The sequence below is a fragment of the Ostrinia nubilalis genome, chromosome 12, assembly GCF_963855985.1.
Source record: "Ostrinia nubilalis chromosome 12, ilOstNubi1.1, whole genome shotgun sequence".
In the NCBI taxonomy this organism is placed as follows: Eukaryota; Metazoa; Arthropoda; class Insecta; order Lepidoptera; family Crambidae; genus Ostrinia; species Ostrinia nubilalis.
The window spans coordinates 641273-655156 of record NC_087099.1 but is presented as its reverse complement, the minus strand read 5'-3'; the positions used below and the strand labels follow the sequence as shown (position 1 = coordinate 655156).

Below are 13884 nucleotides of genomic sequence, written 5' to 3'. Positions count from 1 at the left end.
AGTATTTTTACTTGTATCTAAGTACATTCATTTATAGAGCTTTAGATACAAGTACTAGTTTAATTAAAGAGGCTGTACCACCGCTTCAATAAAATTCGAAGACATATTATTGTTGATGATGATCAATCATACAATGATAAGAATCGAGTTTTGAAAGGGAAAAACTCATGATATTTTAAAACTAGTAATTTAATCGATGCCACTTCTTGCCCGACAATCGATACATCGCGCATCGTTGCGAGTTCACCTAAAGAGCCGCAACAGGCGCTGACAGCCAAATATGTCGAGACCGGTCATCTTTACTCGAACTTATCTTGTTGGCACATCTTGACTACGTTAGTTACAACTCTTGTACAGTCAACAACAAATGTTTAGTCGAAAAATATGCAAATATTCATAAGCTGATAAATAATAATAATTAAATTAAATATCCTTAGACATTTTACACTGCGCTTCTAGTCCCAAACTAAGCAAAGCTTGTACTATGGGTACTAGAGAACGGATATAAACATACTTAAATACTTTTTTTTTGTAAATACACACTTATTATACTAGAAAACACCCAGTTCAATACAAACAAATATGTTCATGCACACAAATGTTTGTACTGTGCGGGAATCGAACCCAACACCAAACGGCCGACTAGACAATAATATGTTTATAGATAATATGTTTATTATTATAAGAAGGTATTGTATGTAAGTCACTCAATGAATTTCATTACTACAACTTAGCCCATAGAAACACTTTCAAACTTCTTAATGTGGTTCCTTCATAAAAAATCAAAATAATATTATTATCTTGTGAGCTGTTTATACCCTGCTGAGATTGTAATATAAATCTTCTAGATATTTTAGCACCATTTTGAATTTGAATTTGACGTATTCAACTGTACTAATATTTTATGGCCATTAAATTGAATTTATTTGCATTTTATGACTTAACTTAGAATGTAAATAGGTATTTAAAGACGTTAAGTACAAATTATAGTGGTAATTAAAGTAAATAAATTAAGCAAAATTATAATACTAACGCTAAGATTTATTGAACCGAACGCAACAATAATATACTTACTCTAGCCGCATATTAGAGTGAAATGTAGTTACAATTAATCATATTAAAGCAAGCTGTAATGAGTGAGATCAGTTAGTAAACTTATTTTCATAGAAACAAAATTAGCAATTATTTGTTTTCTCATAAAAGCTGGCTACATGAAATAAATGAATGGAATTACTTTCCAAATCTCTGAAATGAGCTAAATCTTGCCCAATCCATTTCCCAAATGGAGCTACCTACCGATATCATTTCCCAGGTTGTCTGACCGCTCTAGATTCGATTTCGAGGAAAACTCTTCTATATTAGACTTGTAAGCACTAGCTTTCATACGAAAAAGGCACTCTATGGCATTCTTTCTTTAGATGGCACAATAGTAAACCTTTTTTAGTTGGGTGAGTAAATAAAGTACAGTAATTAATTTTACTTTTTTGAAGTTATTTCAAAGTCAGTAAGAATTTCGTATCAAAGAACACCAAAAGTCAAGAAAGGTCAGTCTGACCCCATTGGTCTTAGCTCCAGATCTTTATTATCTAGACATTAAACATTTGCATTTGTAATCAACAGTTTTTGTTTCATCTCCTTTTTTCAATGGTACAAAATCAAGTATTCCAAAATAGTAAAATGAGACCGAGCAATTACAATTTATACTCAGCACTTTCATCACAAAAAACTTTTTTAAACAGCAATTATTTTGAAGTTTTCCTCGATGATGTTCACACGACAGATACGCTTGTTTATTTCTTGCCTGCGCTCGAGTACATGCGATGCAGCGATTATCATGCCAGGCGGTGTTCACATTCTCGCCCTAGAATCCGCCTGAGCCACGGCTGGGTTGTTCGGCCGGTAATTAAACCTTAATCATGATTATAATTAAGTACGTCATTAAGTTAAGTTAGCGTCAAAACATTACATTGAAGCGGGGTACCTGATTTGCTTTTGGCGCATGATGAAATATGATTTTCATTGTATCAACAAAGTATATTATTTTAGGAGAACTAAAGTTAGTTTCGAACGAAATTCAACATTTTCCAATGAATCAATTTAAATGGTAGCAATTTGTAACTTTCATTGATTACTTGCTATTAAACTTTTAGGTCTTAAATGAAATAGAATTAAAATCTCTCTAACCATTTATCGATAAAGGAAAGTAAGAAAACTCGGGGCCTATTTAAATTTAACGATGATAGACTGAGCTATTTTGTTTGCTAGGCTAGAATAAAAAATGAAACGAAGTAATTGGTGGTAATATAATTTAGTTATTTATTCTAAGACGAAATCAGTGGTGGACGGCGACGAGCGGGACAGCCTTGACGACTGAGCCGTGGTGCACGACGGAGCTGCTGTGAGCCACAGCCACGGGGGCGGTCTTCACGACCAGGGGGGCGGCGTGGACCACTGGGGCGGCGTGGACTACTGGGGCAGCGTGGACGGTGTGGACTACTGGGGCAGAGTGGACGGTGTGGACGACTGGGGTGGCGTGAACAACGGGAGCCACGACATGAGCGGTCTTGACCACGACGGGGGCAGCGTGGACAGCGTGGACCACTGGGGAGCCGTGGTTGACGACCTGGCTGCTCTTGGTGATGGTGGTCTTGGAGCCCACCACGGGAACGGCTGCGTGGACCACGGGGGCGGAGTGGACCGCTACCACGGGCTGGTGCGCCACGAGGAGGCCGGGGGCGGCGGCGGCGTAAGCCAGGAGGGCGGCGAAAGCTACCTGTTAGCGAAAAAAAGATGGTTACAATTTAATTAAAAAAACAACATTAATTTAATAACGTAAGTTACAATTTTTAGCATTTGAACTATCGCTGCCGTGCTGATTCGTAACACTAAAGTGGCCGAGCCAGAGTAAATAAAAGCAAAGATCTTGAAGTAAATATCAGACTACCAATTACTCACAAATTTTTGAGATAATAAGATTAGAAAACACCTAACAACAAATATTTGTTTACCCAATAAAAGTCACTCTCATATTTCAACGAAAAGAATTCCACATTTTGTGATTGTAAGTAACCAGATACTGCTATATCGCTGTTTCATCAAACATTCTACCGATAACTTGTTGGGACATCTCACTCAAATAATCATCACATTTTTTGTAACTTTTTATAAACTTGACGTCAAAGATAATTTAGGAAAAACACGGTATGAAAAAGAATACTTGGCTTCCATACTAGTCTAGTCCCGTTGGATAAAATTTTCCCTCGAAACAAACAAAAGCTAGTTATTGGAAAAGCACAACAAACGTTTGTCATCAACCTACGAGCTGACCAAAATTTCTTATACCAAGAACGCTATAACACTTATTGTTGTACAGCCTCCGACGGCTTTTAATGATGTTATAGTTCAATTCGATTAATATGCGTCTTTATCTTGTTAAAGTTATACGAAAAATTTAAAAAACACATTGAACTTTTTTCGAACAACACTTACAAAGGTCTGCATGGTTGTTTATTTGTTGTTGTCGACGCGGTGGTGCGAAGTTATCTAACGACCTGAAGCCTCCTCGGGTATTTATATTGGCGACCGCCGAAATACTACAATACGCACGCAATATTGTACTTGAATTCTGTATAAATTACGGGAGGTATGAAGGAGCTTGCGTGGAGGCGGCATTCAACGTCCGCAACAGTTCGGAGGTTACGCCGCTCACTGCGGAGTTTAACGTAAACAAGAAGTACGGAAGGTAAAGCTTCCATGAGGAGTCTTTAAGATTCAAATGTCGTTTGATTGGCGGCACTAATATAAACATCCCATGAAAGCTCGTATTTTTATACACATTTCATATAAGGTCACCTCCAAAAGACAGACGAAATTTTAATAGGGCATCTAATTATATTATAAAAATTGGACCCTAGCATTAAAACCAAAAAAAATAGGCTAATTTCTGTTTTTACTTTTCCTAACAAACTAAGGGCTGATTTTTCAATCGTCGGATAAGTTTTAACTGAAGAATAAGTTTGGCACATTGACAGTTTTAGTACGGGAAATATGTCAAAATGACAAGGTTATTCTTCAGTTAAAAGATATCTGACAATTGAAAAATCAGCCCTTAATGTAATATTTTTTTAATTTTAAACTCATTTCACATTATTTACATAAGCTGCTGGACGTGACGTCCTTGTACACGGATGCACTGTCTGGCACGATCGATGCCATGCCTCCGGACCGCACTCAGCACTTCGGGTTCACTCAACATTACATCAAAAAATCTCGAAAACTAGCATTCTAAAAATATGGTTGTATTATCTAAAACTAATTAATTTAAGATGTTTTATTGGTCCCTTAAATATCGTCTGTCTTTTGGAGGTGACCTTATATATTACAGTATATGTATGTATAATGTATATTTTATCAAAAAAAAAACTTAACCCTCCTTCTGGCGCAGTCGGGTAAAAATAGAGAACGCAAAATTCCAAAAAAAAAAAATATCCAGCCTCCTATGATATTTCACGATTTTTGTCGATTTTTTATTGTCATCTGGTAGACAATTAACACCTATTAATAATTATTATAGCCTTATTTTGGTCGTTTTCTTTTATGCAACCAAATTTCAATCAACCTACCAACTCTGCTTAAGTGCCGCATCCTCGAAGCTTTCACTTGCTTCGTACCTCGCTCCTTCGGCATTCATACACCGATTAATGAATGCATAAGCAGCCAAACGGGCCCGCTCGAATGTAGGTTGATGCCAAGTTCAGTCGGTCCTGCTCTTACATAACGAGATGTACTGGCAGGCCTGGTTGTCCATTCATGTTCGGGGACTGTTTTAATTGAATGTGATTGGGAAACAAACGAGAGCTGAAGGATGATGATGTACTTTACAAATCGGCAAGTTTGCAACTCTAATAAAATTTAAAATTTTGGGTATTAACTTCAATAAGACAGTAAAAAGAAAGAAAGAAATAAAGCTTTCATTTAGAAAATGAAAAAGGACCATAAAATTCATAAAATTACATAGGTACCAAAGCATTGATCAGAGGGATTTTCTAGATAAAGCTATACTTGCTTAAAACACTGCATTTCATCAATCAAACTGACCTGATATAATAAGACAAAAAAGCTTTGTGGGTCATGTACTCGTATGTGACGAACGGTGTCAGAGCAGTGTCAATATTGTTCTCAGGGGCACTATAAAGGAATTTATCTTAAACACCTGTAAAATATTTCTTATAACTGTATCAATATGGCAATGACAAGATAAGTGTTAAGATAACTCAATCAACGTGTCGATAAAATTGTGCCAAAAGGAACATTCATATTTATTATGAACACGACATAATTCTCTCGACAATATCTTAATTTACACGAATTTTATTGCATTTACGTGAATGCTCTCGCAATAAAAACGTGTGGATTGAGCTGTTAAAGTCAAAACTTACAATTCATTGCGTTACTTAAAAGTTTTGCTTAAATTTTCTCGACGTACTCACTTATTTTGACCCCGTGTTTTGTTAAGAAATTAAATTTCAAGTGACACAATGTATCTCATTGCAATATTAAATTATGAGTTGGTCAAAATCTCGATCTCTTATAGGTAAAGAAAATCTATAGGTTTAACTCTACATTTTAACTCAACTCTGACATGGTAAATAACGTTCAATCTGAGAAATATGGATACTAAGAAAAAATCGTATTCCTGGAGAAATAGGCGTTAAATACTTTCGTCAGCCCTGACCCATTGTAGTTTCGAAGCGATGCCAGGAATAAGCTTTATCAAAGTGACCCTACTGAGAATATCACAATAAATTTTAATTTAGGGATTGTTCTAGTTATGCGTTGTTTGGCTAAGTCTTTCCATTAGTTAAAAGCCATCGTTAGGTCATTTCCGCGACTACACGCCGTCTTGAGTGGCTCAAAATTGGACTAACTTGTCTAGAGAGCCTGTTGACCTAAAAAGGCGGCGGAGACGGCCTCAATTACTTGTGTATATGAAAAACATCCATTCAAAAAGAACAGGAGAGCTTTTTGGTAAAGTTGATAAGTAGATATAATTTTCTGAGAAAATAATTAGAAAATCTTCGAAAATTATTTTAACAGACACATGCATTTTGATATTCCGTAAAAATCACAACGTGCCAAAAATCTGCGACCTCAAGCTCCATCAAGAACCTTGACCATCGCATATCCTTCTATATTCCAAAATTTTAGAATGAATAATGGTTTTACCATCAAAATATTGCAAACGTGTTAAGCGCCAAGGTCCATAACAAGCGTGGTCATTAATTTTGACATAATAACATCTTGGCGCTAACACGCCTCCGAATGTCAAGTTCAAGCCTTGGGTCGTTCACATCGTAAAATACACATTATTAATGTTATCTAATGATTTAACCGCCCATCAGGCTACATACAGCAGCTACTGTTAGATATGTTTGTTAAACTTTGAAAGCTTAGTTACAAATTCGTACTTTAGAGTAGATCCTCATGCTTCAAAACTACTGGATGATTTAATAGCGACGTGATGAAGATTTTTTCAAATTTCTTTAAAATTAAAAATCAAATCAACGGTGTTAATGGTCTAATCGTAGCCACATCTGCCCTTTGAGTCGGTACTAAATATCTAGTTTTCTCTTTAAAATTCTACATACTCATAATAGAAACAAACAATGTATAAAGTGCTCCTGAAATAAATACGCAAGCTCGCAATACCAGTAGCCTAATCAAATTGTTTACAAAAAAACTATACTAATCATACTCAAACTTTATTAAGTTCAACCTTGGTTCATAAACCTTATTATTAGTTATGTTGCAACGCCTCAGCATGCGATTTATCAATCAGATAAGAACTTTAACTTACATCTTTTTTGGGCGCCAAGGACGTTGTAAAACGAGCCATTGAGCAAGGATGTTGTTGCAATGGTTACCGGCCTAACCATTGGTTTAAAAGTCAACAATAAGATAATGTATCTCATTGTTTAGTATCTTATACTTGCGGATTTGTTTTCGTGGGTTTCTATCTCGAGAATTGCTTCAACTATGTCGTCGAAAAACATACCAGAAAGTTCAAATTCCGTTGGAGGCATTATAAGTTCGAGAGCTTAGAGTCATTAACATTAAAATCAGTTATTTTAGAACGAGTGAATGTTTTTTTTCCAGGATCTAATACTTCGTATCATGTCAAAACCAATTTCACGTTGAAGTTGATTCCTTGAAGTCACATTGAGTAAAACAGAAATTTGTAAATCCTAATTTTCCATGTTGACAAACTCAATTGAACGTGCTCCACACTCCAGCTGAGTTCAACGTCCTGTGCAATTACTCACGCGTTTGCACATTAGAACCGAATTGTAGAGTCGTGAATGCGTTGTAAAACAAGCGCGTAATGTCCTTTAGAGCTTAAAGCTCTTACAGCCACTCTTTATAGACCACTCATCGGCGCGATTTAATCAACCTACATGTTTTATAAAAATGTGAGGCAAAAATCCGTACCGGAAAACGCAGCGTGAGACGTCCACCCATAAGGTGGACCGACGACATCATAAAGGTGGCAGGAAGGCGCTGGACACAGGCCGCTACCAACCGGGCAACAGGGAAAGCATTGGGGGAGGCCTATGCTCAGCAGTGGATGACCTATGGCTGAGATGATGATGATGATGATGAGGCTAGTGTTTATTATTAGGAAGATGTTGCTGGTAATTAAATATTAAAATTAAATAAAGGACCGAATACCGAATCTTGATGTCAAAAATTCTAGACTATGGAAGCATCAAATTAGGTGTTGTCTTCAAAGTTGAACACTAATTTCCATCTAAAGCTCAAATTAGCTACTATTAAGTAAATGTACGAAGTTCCCACAAGTTTCAGTCCGATCACACATTGCCACGAAATGATGCTCCTTAGGCACATTACCCTTTCAGGAAGTTAGATTGTAGTTACAATACTTACAAGTTAGGGGTTGAGGCCTTGAGAAGAACGTTGCTTGGGCTTTTTAGGAGAGAGCTTTGGACTTCCTGAAGCTTCTGAGCAACATAATACTGAAGTTTTTCGATAGATACAAAAATACGTTTAGTATATTGTACTTAAATGCATAAAATCTTGTGGGTGTCTCTAGTTTTTATCTGAAAATTGTCAGTATCTTACTAAATAGTAATCAATTCCGGCAGATTAAGATACCTACGAGTATATCATGTTCTCCATTAATGTAATAATATTATCTCGTGCTTAGTATATTAGCGGTGAATTACCTTTTGAAAGTTAAAAGGGTCGTGTTCAATTTGGTGCGAAATGGCCTAACGTTTTTATCGTGTATTTGAATATAAATTAATGGAGTGGGAGCTAAGCATTAGGGATGTGTTTTACACAGTGGTGTGCAACTATCGACATCGAGACTCAATTATTAAAAACCTTGTCTAATAGGCCAGTAGAATTAAACACAAAAATTGATTAAATCGGAAATAATTCCTACAAAAGATTTTTTTGCTTTAATGGCTTCATTGGTTGCCCATTAAGACTCTCCTAGGTTTTCGACTTCGACGGAGTTGTGCTTAAGTGGTGGGGGCCCCCGAAAGGGGCGTTTTTTCGGTTTTACGGTTATACCGCGTAAAGGACTTACCCTATCGAAAAGTGGTCTTCATGACGGTTAAAGGGCACTTAATCCTGCATTGAATAAGACCAAATTCATATGTTTTGGACAAACCGTTCTCGCGCTAAAGTTCAGCAAAGTAGAAAATATACGTATAATTAATGACCCTCTCCACGTCCAATGGCTTGTTACCCACATGCTTCCAAGCCTTGTAAAGGGTCGCCTAAACCAGTGCAACCCTAACAAGGCTCACGAGTTTGATTCGCTTATCCTTGTTCGTCCCAGCCGTTCCTTAACTGCGGTTGCTGCACCTCTTCCTGGCACTCTCCTGAACGACTCTGTGTTACCTAATGTGGCTGCCCCTCTTCATTGTACCCTCCTGTACGATTTCATTGCTTAGCCATATGCCTGGTCCAAGGTTCGACGCCACAAAATCAACTTCGTACGAGTGAAAATAGTTTAAATACTATTTCCCGTGCTTGCAACATTTTTCTTCACTGCTTCGCCTCTATTAGTCGTAGAGTGATTGTATATATGCTATAGCCTTCCTTAATGTATGAGCTATTCAACATAAAAATAATGATTTCAATCAAACTAGTAATTCTTAAGATTAGCGCGTTCAAACAAACAAACAAAAAACTCTTCAGCGTTTTAATATGAACTTGTTGTTGTTGATTTTTGGCGTCGACCCTTAGACCAGGCATACGGCTAGGCAACGTAGTCATGCAGGAGGATACATACAAGGAAGAGGGGCAGCCACAGTAGGTAACACAGAGTCGTTCAGGTGAGTGCCAGGAAGAGGTGCAGCAACCGCAGTTAAGGAACGGCTGGGACGAACAAGGATAGGCGCATCAAGCTCGTAAGCCTTGATAGGGTTACACTGGTTGAGGTGGCCCTTTTCAAAACTTGGAAGCCTGTGGGTAACAAACCATTGGACGTGGAGAGGGTCATTAATTATACGTATATTTTCTACTTTGCCGAACTTTAGCGCGAGAACGGTTTGTCCAAAACATATGAATTTGGTCTTATTCAATGCAGGATTAAGTGCCCTTCAACCGTCATGAAGACGACTTTTTGATAGGGTAAGTCCTTTACGCGGTATAACCGGAAAACCGAAAAAATGCCTCTTTCGGGGGCCCCCACCACTTAAGCACAACTCCGTCGAAGTCGAAAACTTAGGAGAGTCTTAATGGGCAACCAATGAAGCCATTAAAACAATAAAATCTTTTGTAGGAATTATTTCCGATTTAAAAGCTAATTCTACTGGACTATAAACATTAATGAGGTAGTTAATGTTTATTAGACAAAATTACTATTTTTTCCATCAGTTTTTATGACATTCTATAACGTTACCTAATGACAGTTCGTCGCTTGCCTCTCTAACTGACGTATCTGACATTTTTTTCGAAACTGAGTTATCTACACCATCATAATCAGTTTTGCAAGACGAATCGATCTGTCTAATCGCCTGAAAATTTTACAAAATGTCAGTTACGTCAGTTAGAGAGGCAAGCGACGAGTTATATGGACAATTAATTTTGTCCTTAAGAATATTTTGCTTTTAAGAAAATTCATTATATGAAAGCAAATTCTATGTGAAGAGCTAGTTTTAATTTCTGGTTTTTAAGTCGATACTTTTCTTTAACCCAACTATTACATAATACCATTAGCTTCATTCACATCCACGAGTGCTACGAGTAATAAAATCCAACAATAATCTACGTTTAAAATCCTCAAATTTTAACGTAATCCTTTAACATTCAACAGACAGACAGCCGTAAGAATAGGCTGGTAATTGCTTTTAAGTGAAGCTTGTAAGTGCGTTGTGAAATTTTATTGTTCACTTATAATATCAAAGGTTTTGTAATTGTTATGAGTTGTACGCTTGTTAAACGTACTGCAGTTAGCGCTGCTAAATTACATGAAACAAATTACACAGTCAATAATCTTTATTTACATTACAAAAAATCATCATTATAACAATAAAAATAAATCAACAATCTTTAACAAACAAATCAGTGGTGGAAAGTGTACAGCGAGTAGGACTTGAGTACGGGCTCGGTCTCATGCACAGTGGAGCTCTGGTGGGAGATAGCGGAGTCCCCGGTCTTGTAGGTGACCAGGGGGGCAGAGTGCACCAGTGTTGTGTGGACCACTGGGGCGGCATGCACCACTGGGGCGTGCACCACGACCGGGCTGTGCACGTATGTGGAACCGTGATTGATGGAGTGGGTGTTCTTTGTTACTGTGAAACAAAGTGACATGGTCATTTTCTTGGTTCTCCGTGGCGTAAAGTTATTCGGATTTTATTTTTAGTTGCGGATTCGTAGCTTGAGTATAGTTAAAGATATTTTGATCTCATCTTATTATGTCATTCAATCGTTGATCTCAACATCAAAATACTGTCTGAGTATGCCCTTATTAAAACGCTAAATTAATTAATGAAACAAATAATGTAGCTACTTGAACACGAATGATCAAAGTAGGTATGTTTTAAAAGACATTTAGAGAATAAAAAGGTGTTGATTTATCTGATTTTAATTAAGTCGACTGAGGCAAAAGAATACTTAGAGAAAATGTAAAAGAAAATACAAATCTATTCGGCACATTGTTAGGTAATTAATTACATATTAAGTTACAAATCTAGCGTTTTTGGCTTACCAGTCGTCTTTTGGGCGTGCACAACAGGGATCTCATGTGTGTGTACCACCGGCACGTGCACAGTGGAGCCGTGGTTGACCACGTGGTCGCTCTTAGTCACGGTGGTCTTAGACGGCACCGACACATGGACCACAGGGGTAGCGTGGACCACAGGGGTAGCGTGGACCACAGGGGTGGCGTGGACCACTGGGACCACAGGGTGGTGCACAATGGTGCTCCCATGGTCGACCACCTGGCTACTGTGCGTGATGGTCGACTTCTGAGGCTCGTGGGTTAGAATGTACACGGGGGCGGCGGCGGCCACAGCCAAAAGGGCGGTGAAGATGATCTGCGAATAAAAAAACTTGATTTATAAACGAAACATTACTAGATATATTTCTTAGATACTAAAATCGCTAATCAAATGGTAAATCATTCATCAGAATTGGGAATTTAAATGTTTAAGACCCTTTATGAATCATAATAAGATGAACAAAACTTTATGATTGCAAGATTTGATCGTCTGTAACTTCGCAAAGCAAGACAATGAAAATTACATATTTTTCTTTTTGTAATAAAATACATTATGTGCAGTAATTAAAAATCATTGGCATAGTGAAGGTCGGGGAAAGTGAAAGAAGGTTGTTAGGGCTTTGTCCTGCAGTGGATACAACGGGTTCAAATAAATTATGGACGCACCAGGACTCTCTAAATAGGGAAAATTTATTAAAATTCATAGAGCTTTAAATAATACGCTATGCATTATTATTGACTGTGACAGAAAAGACGTTACGGTTAATTTTCTTTTCAATTTCTAAGATTGCATTAATTTATTTTATTAATGTTCTTAATGTTCCCAATTATTGTTAAACTCACAAGTTTCTGCATTGTAATAATCGTTGTTGACGTCCTGTACTCAACTGATGATAAGTTAGTCCGCTGCGAACTTTTTATATGCTTCAAAATAATCGATCGGCCCAGATTGCGACAATTTTGGGCAGTGTACTTGAGGCTTTTCTTTTTTTGCATAGTTTGCGAAATTTTTTTGCTAACTGCCTTTTTTCCTGTCAAAGATCTGTCACACGCGTGATTAGCATAATTTATGCGCGGTTAATAAGTGCTGTCTAATAATCACGTAATTATCTTGTCAGTTTTCGTTCGAGCTTTGATGGCGCTAGTTTGGATTAATGCTGGCAGAAATCACGTCGAACTCCAAATAGAGTTGTAACTTTGATATAATATTTTCTTGATATTTTAATCTGATCATCCGTGAATGCGTGAAGAGAATATTCGGTTTTTGGGTTATCAGTCATTTTGTTAATAGTATTCGTCGGCTGTAAATGATATTAAGGACTTCTAAACCACGATTTTCTTTAACATATATTTTTTTTCTCCCTACAAAGACTTATAGTAGTTACATTGATACAATATTTCGTAAATCTGTGCAACAATGGCCGATTATCTTGTTCGATCAATATTGATAGTAAATATCAAAGCGTATCGAAGGTCATAGAAAGCTCGGCGCCTAAGCTTCCTTATCATTGTTTATCGCAATACTGTAAGTTCATTATACTCGTATCTGATGATTGCAAAAGCAAAAAAAAACTATTATCATGATGGTGAAATTGATTTTTAAGTCTATTGGTATGTCATAAAATACTGTTGCAAGTTTTTAAAAATACTTTCATGAAAAATCAATTTCATAGAGAGAGATAAGTTAGGTGAAAAATACCTTTATTAACGCTAAATCAAAGTATTTTTGAATTAAGATTCTGGCTGATATCAGTTGTGTGTTTCTCAAATAATTAAGTAGAACTTAAGTTTTATGTTATGATTGTTATAAAAATTATAGCGAATTTTAACAATTTATTGATCATCCAAGGAAAAAATTCAGTATAGCTCCATTAACATTTGACATTTCGTATCTAGTCCGTATTGTATTTCTTCTCTTCCTATTTCCAGCAATCTTGAATATTTTTGTATTTTTCTACCAATCTATTTCCACGTGTGTAGAGAACCCTCTGAAGCCGTTTTTTCTCCCAAATGGGCCGTAACGAGGTCATTGTGAGCTCGGTGCGTTCGCGACAACTTTGTGTTTATTTCCTAAGCACGCCTCAACCGTCAGGACTTGATGACGTCATTGTGCTTGTAACAAGAACATTGTAGTACTTTGGCAAAAAAAAGATTCTAATGGTGTACATAAAAAATAAAGCTATTTCATTGACAAAAAATTACATTGTCAATTTCTTAAATGCACAAAAATTTAATACTGAGACAAATTTAAATATTTACTTAAATATTTAAACTAACCACGACGTAACAAAATTAGATTTAAGTAAACCTATTTTACGTTAGTTCTTAATAATTGGGATGATCAAAAAGTAATCTCTTTAAAATCTGAATCACGTAATCTTAAGAAAATTTCCATATTTAAATGTTAAATATCGCAAAACTGGTTTAAAGTTTGCACGAAATATTAAATTCTTTTAAGTTTTTCAGAAGGTAATGGAATATTTTGTCAAGACTGTTGGTCACAGTGCTTACTTATTTTTCATGTTATTAAACTGTGCAATGAAGTTAAAAATATTTGCTTATTTACGTGAATGAAATATTGTTTCTTCAATAAGTAATACTTAGGTTTTTTTCTAAGTAACTAAACGTTA

The 13884-nt window shown here is 36.5% G+C and overlaps 3 protein-coding genes across 3 annotated transcripts in view; 1 reads left to right on the top strand and 2 right to left on the bottom strand.

The window, feature by feature from the left end:
• Positions 1-13884, top strand: part of LOC135076744 (neuropeptide SIFamide receptor-like) — a 134149-nt gene that overhangs the window by 108245 nt on the left and 12020 nt on the right. The window lies entirely within an intron of this gene.
• LOC135076747 (cuticle protein 16.8-like) lies at positions 2293-3545 on the bottom strand. Its single transcript, XM_063971169.1, has 2 exons — positions 3490-3545; positions 2293-2773 (listed from the first exon to the last, which is right to left on the bottom strand). Exons 1-2 carry the CDS (start codon positions 3499-3501, stop codon positions 2333-2335), a joined length of 453 nt encoding a protein of 150 aa, XP_063827239.1. The 5' UTR covers positions 3502-3545; the 3' UTR covers positions 2293-2332.
• LOC135076746 (uncharacterized) lies at positions 10513-12174 on the bottom strand. Its single transcript, XM_063971168.1, has 3 exons — positions 12098-12174; positions 11243-11570; positions 10513-10826 (listed from the first exon to the last, which is right to left on the bottom strand). The coding sequence occupies exons 1-3, from the start codon at positions 12107-12109 to the stop codon at positions 10597-10599; spliced, it is 570 nt and encodes a 189-aa protein (XP_063827238.1). The 5' UTR covers positions 12110-12174; the 3' UTR covers positions 10513-10596.

Bases quoted from the DNA above. Each gene is read 5' to 3' on its own strand.
- LOC135076746 (XM_063971168.1), bottom strand. The intron at 10,827-11,242 runs GTAAGCCAAAAA...TTTGTTTCACAG, and splicing joins GCACGCCCAAAAGACGACTG to TAACAAAGAACACCCACTCC.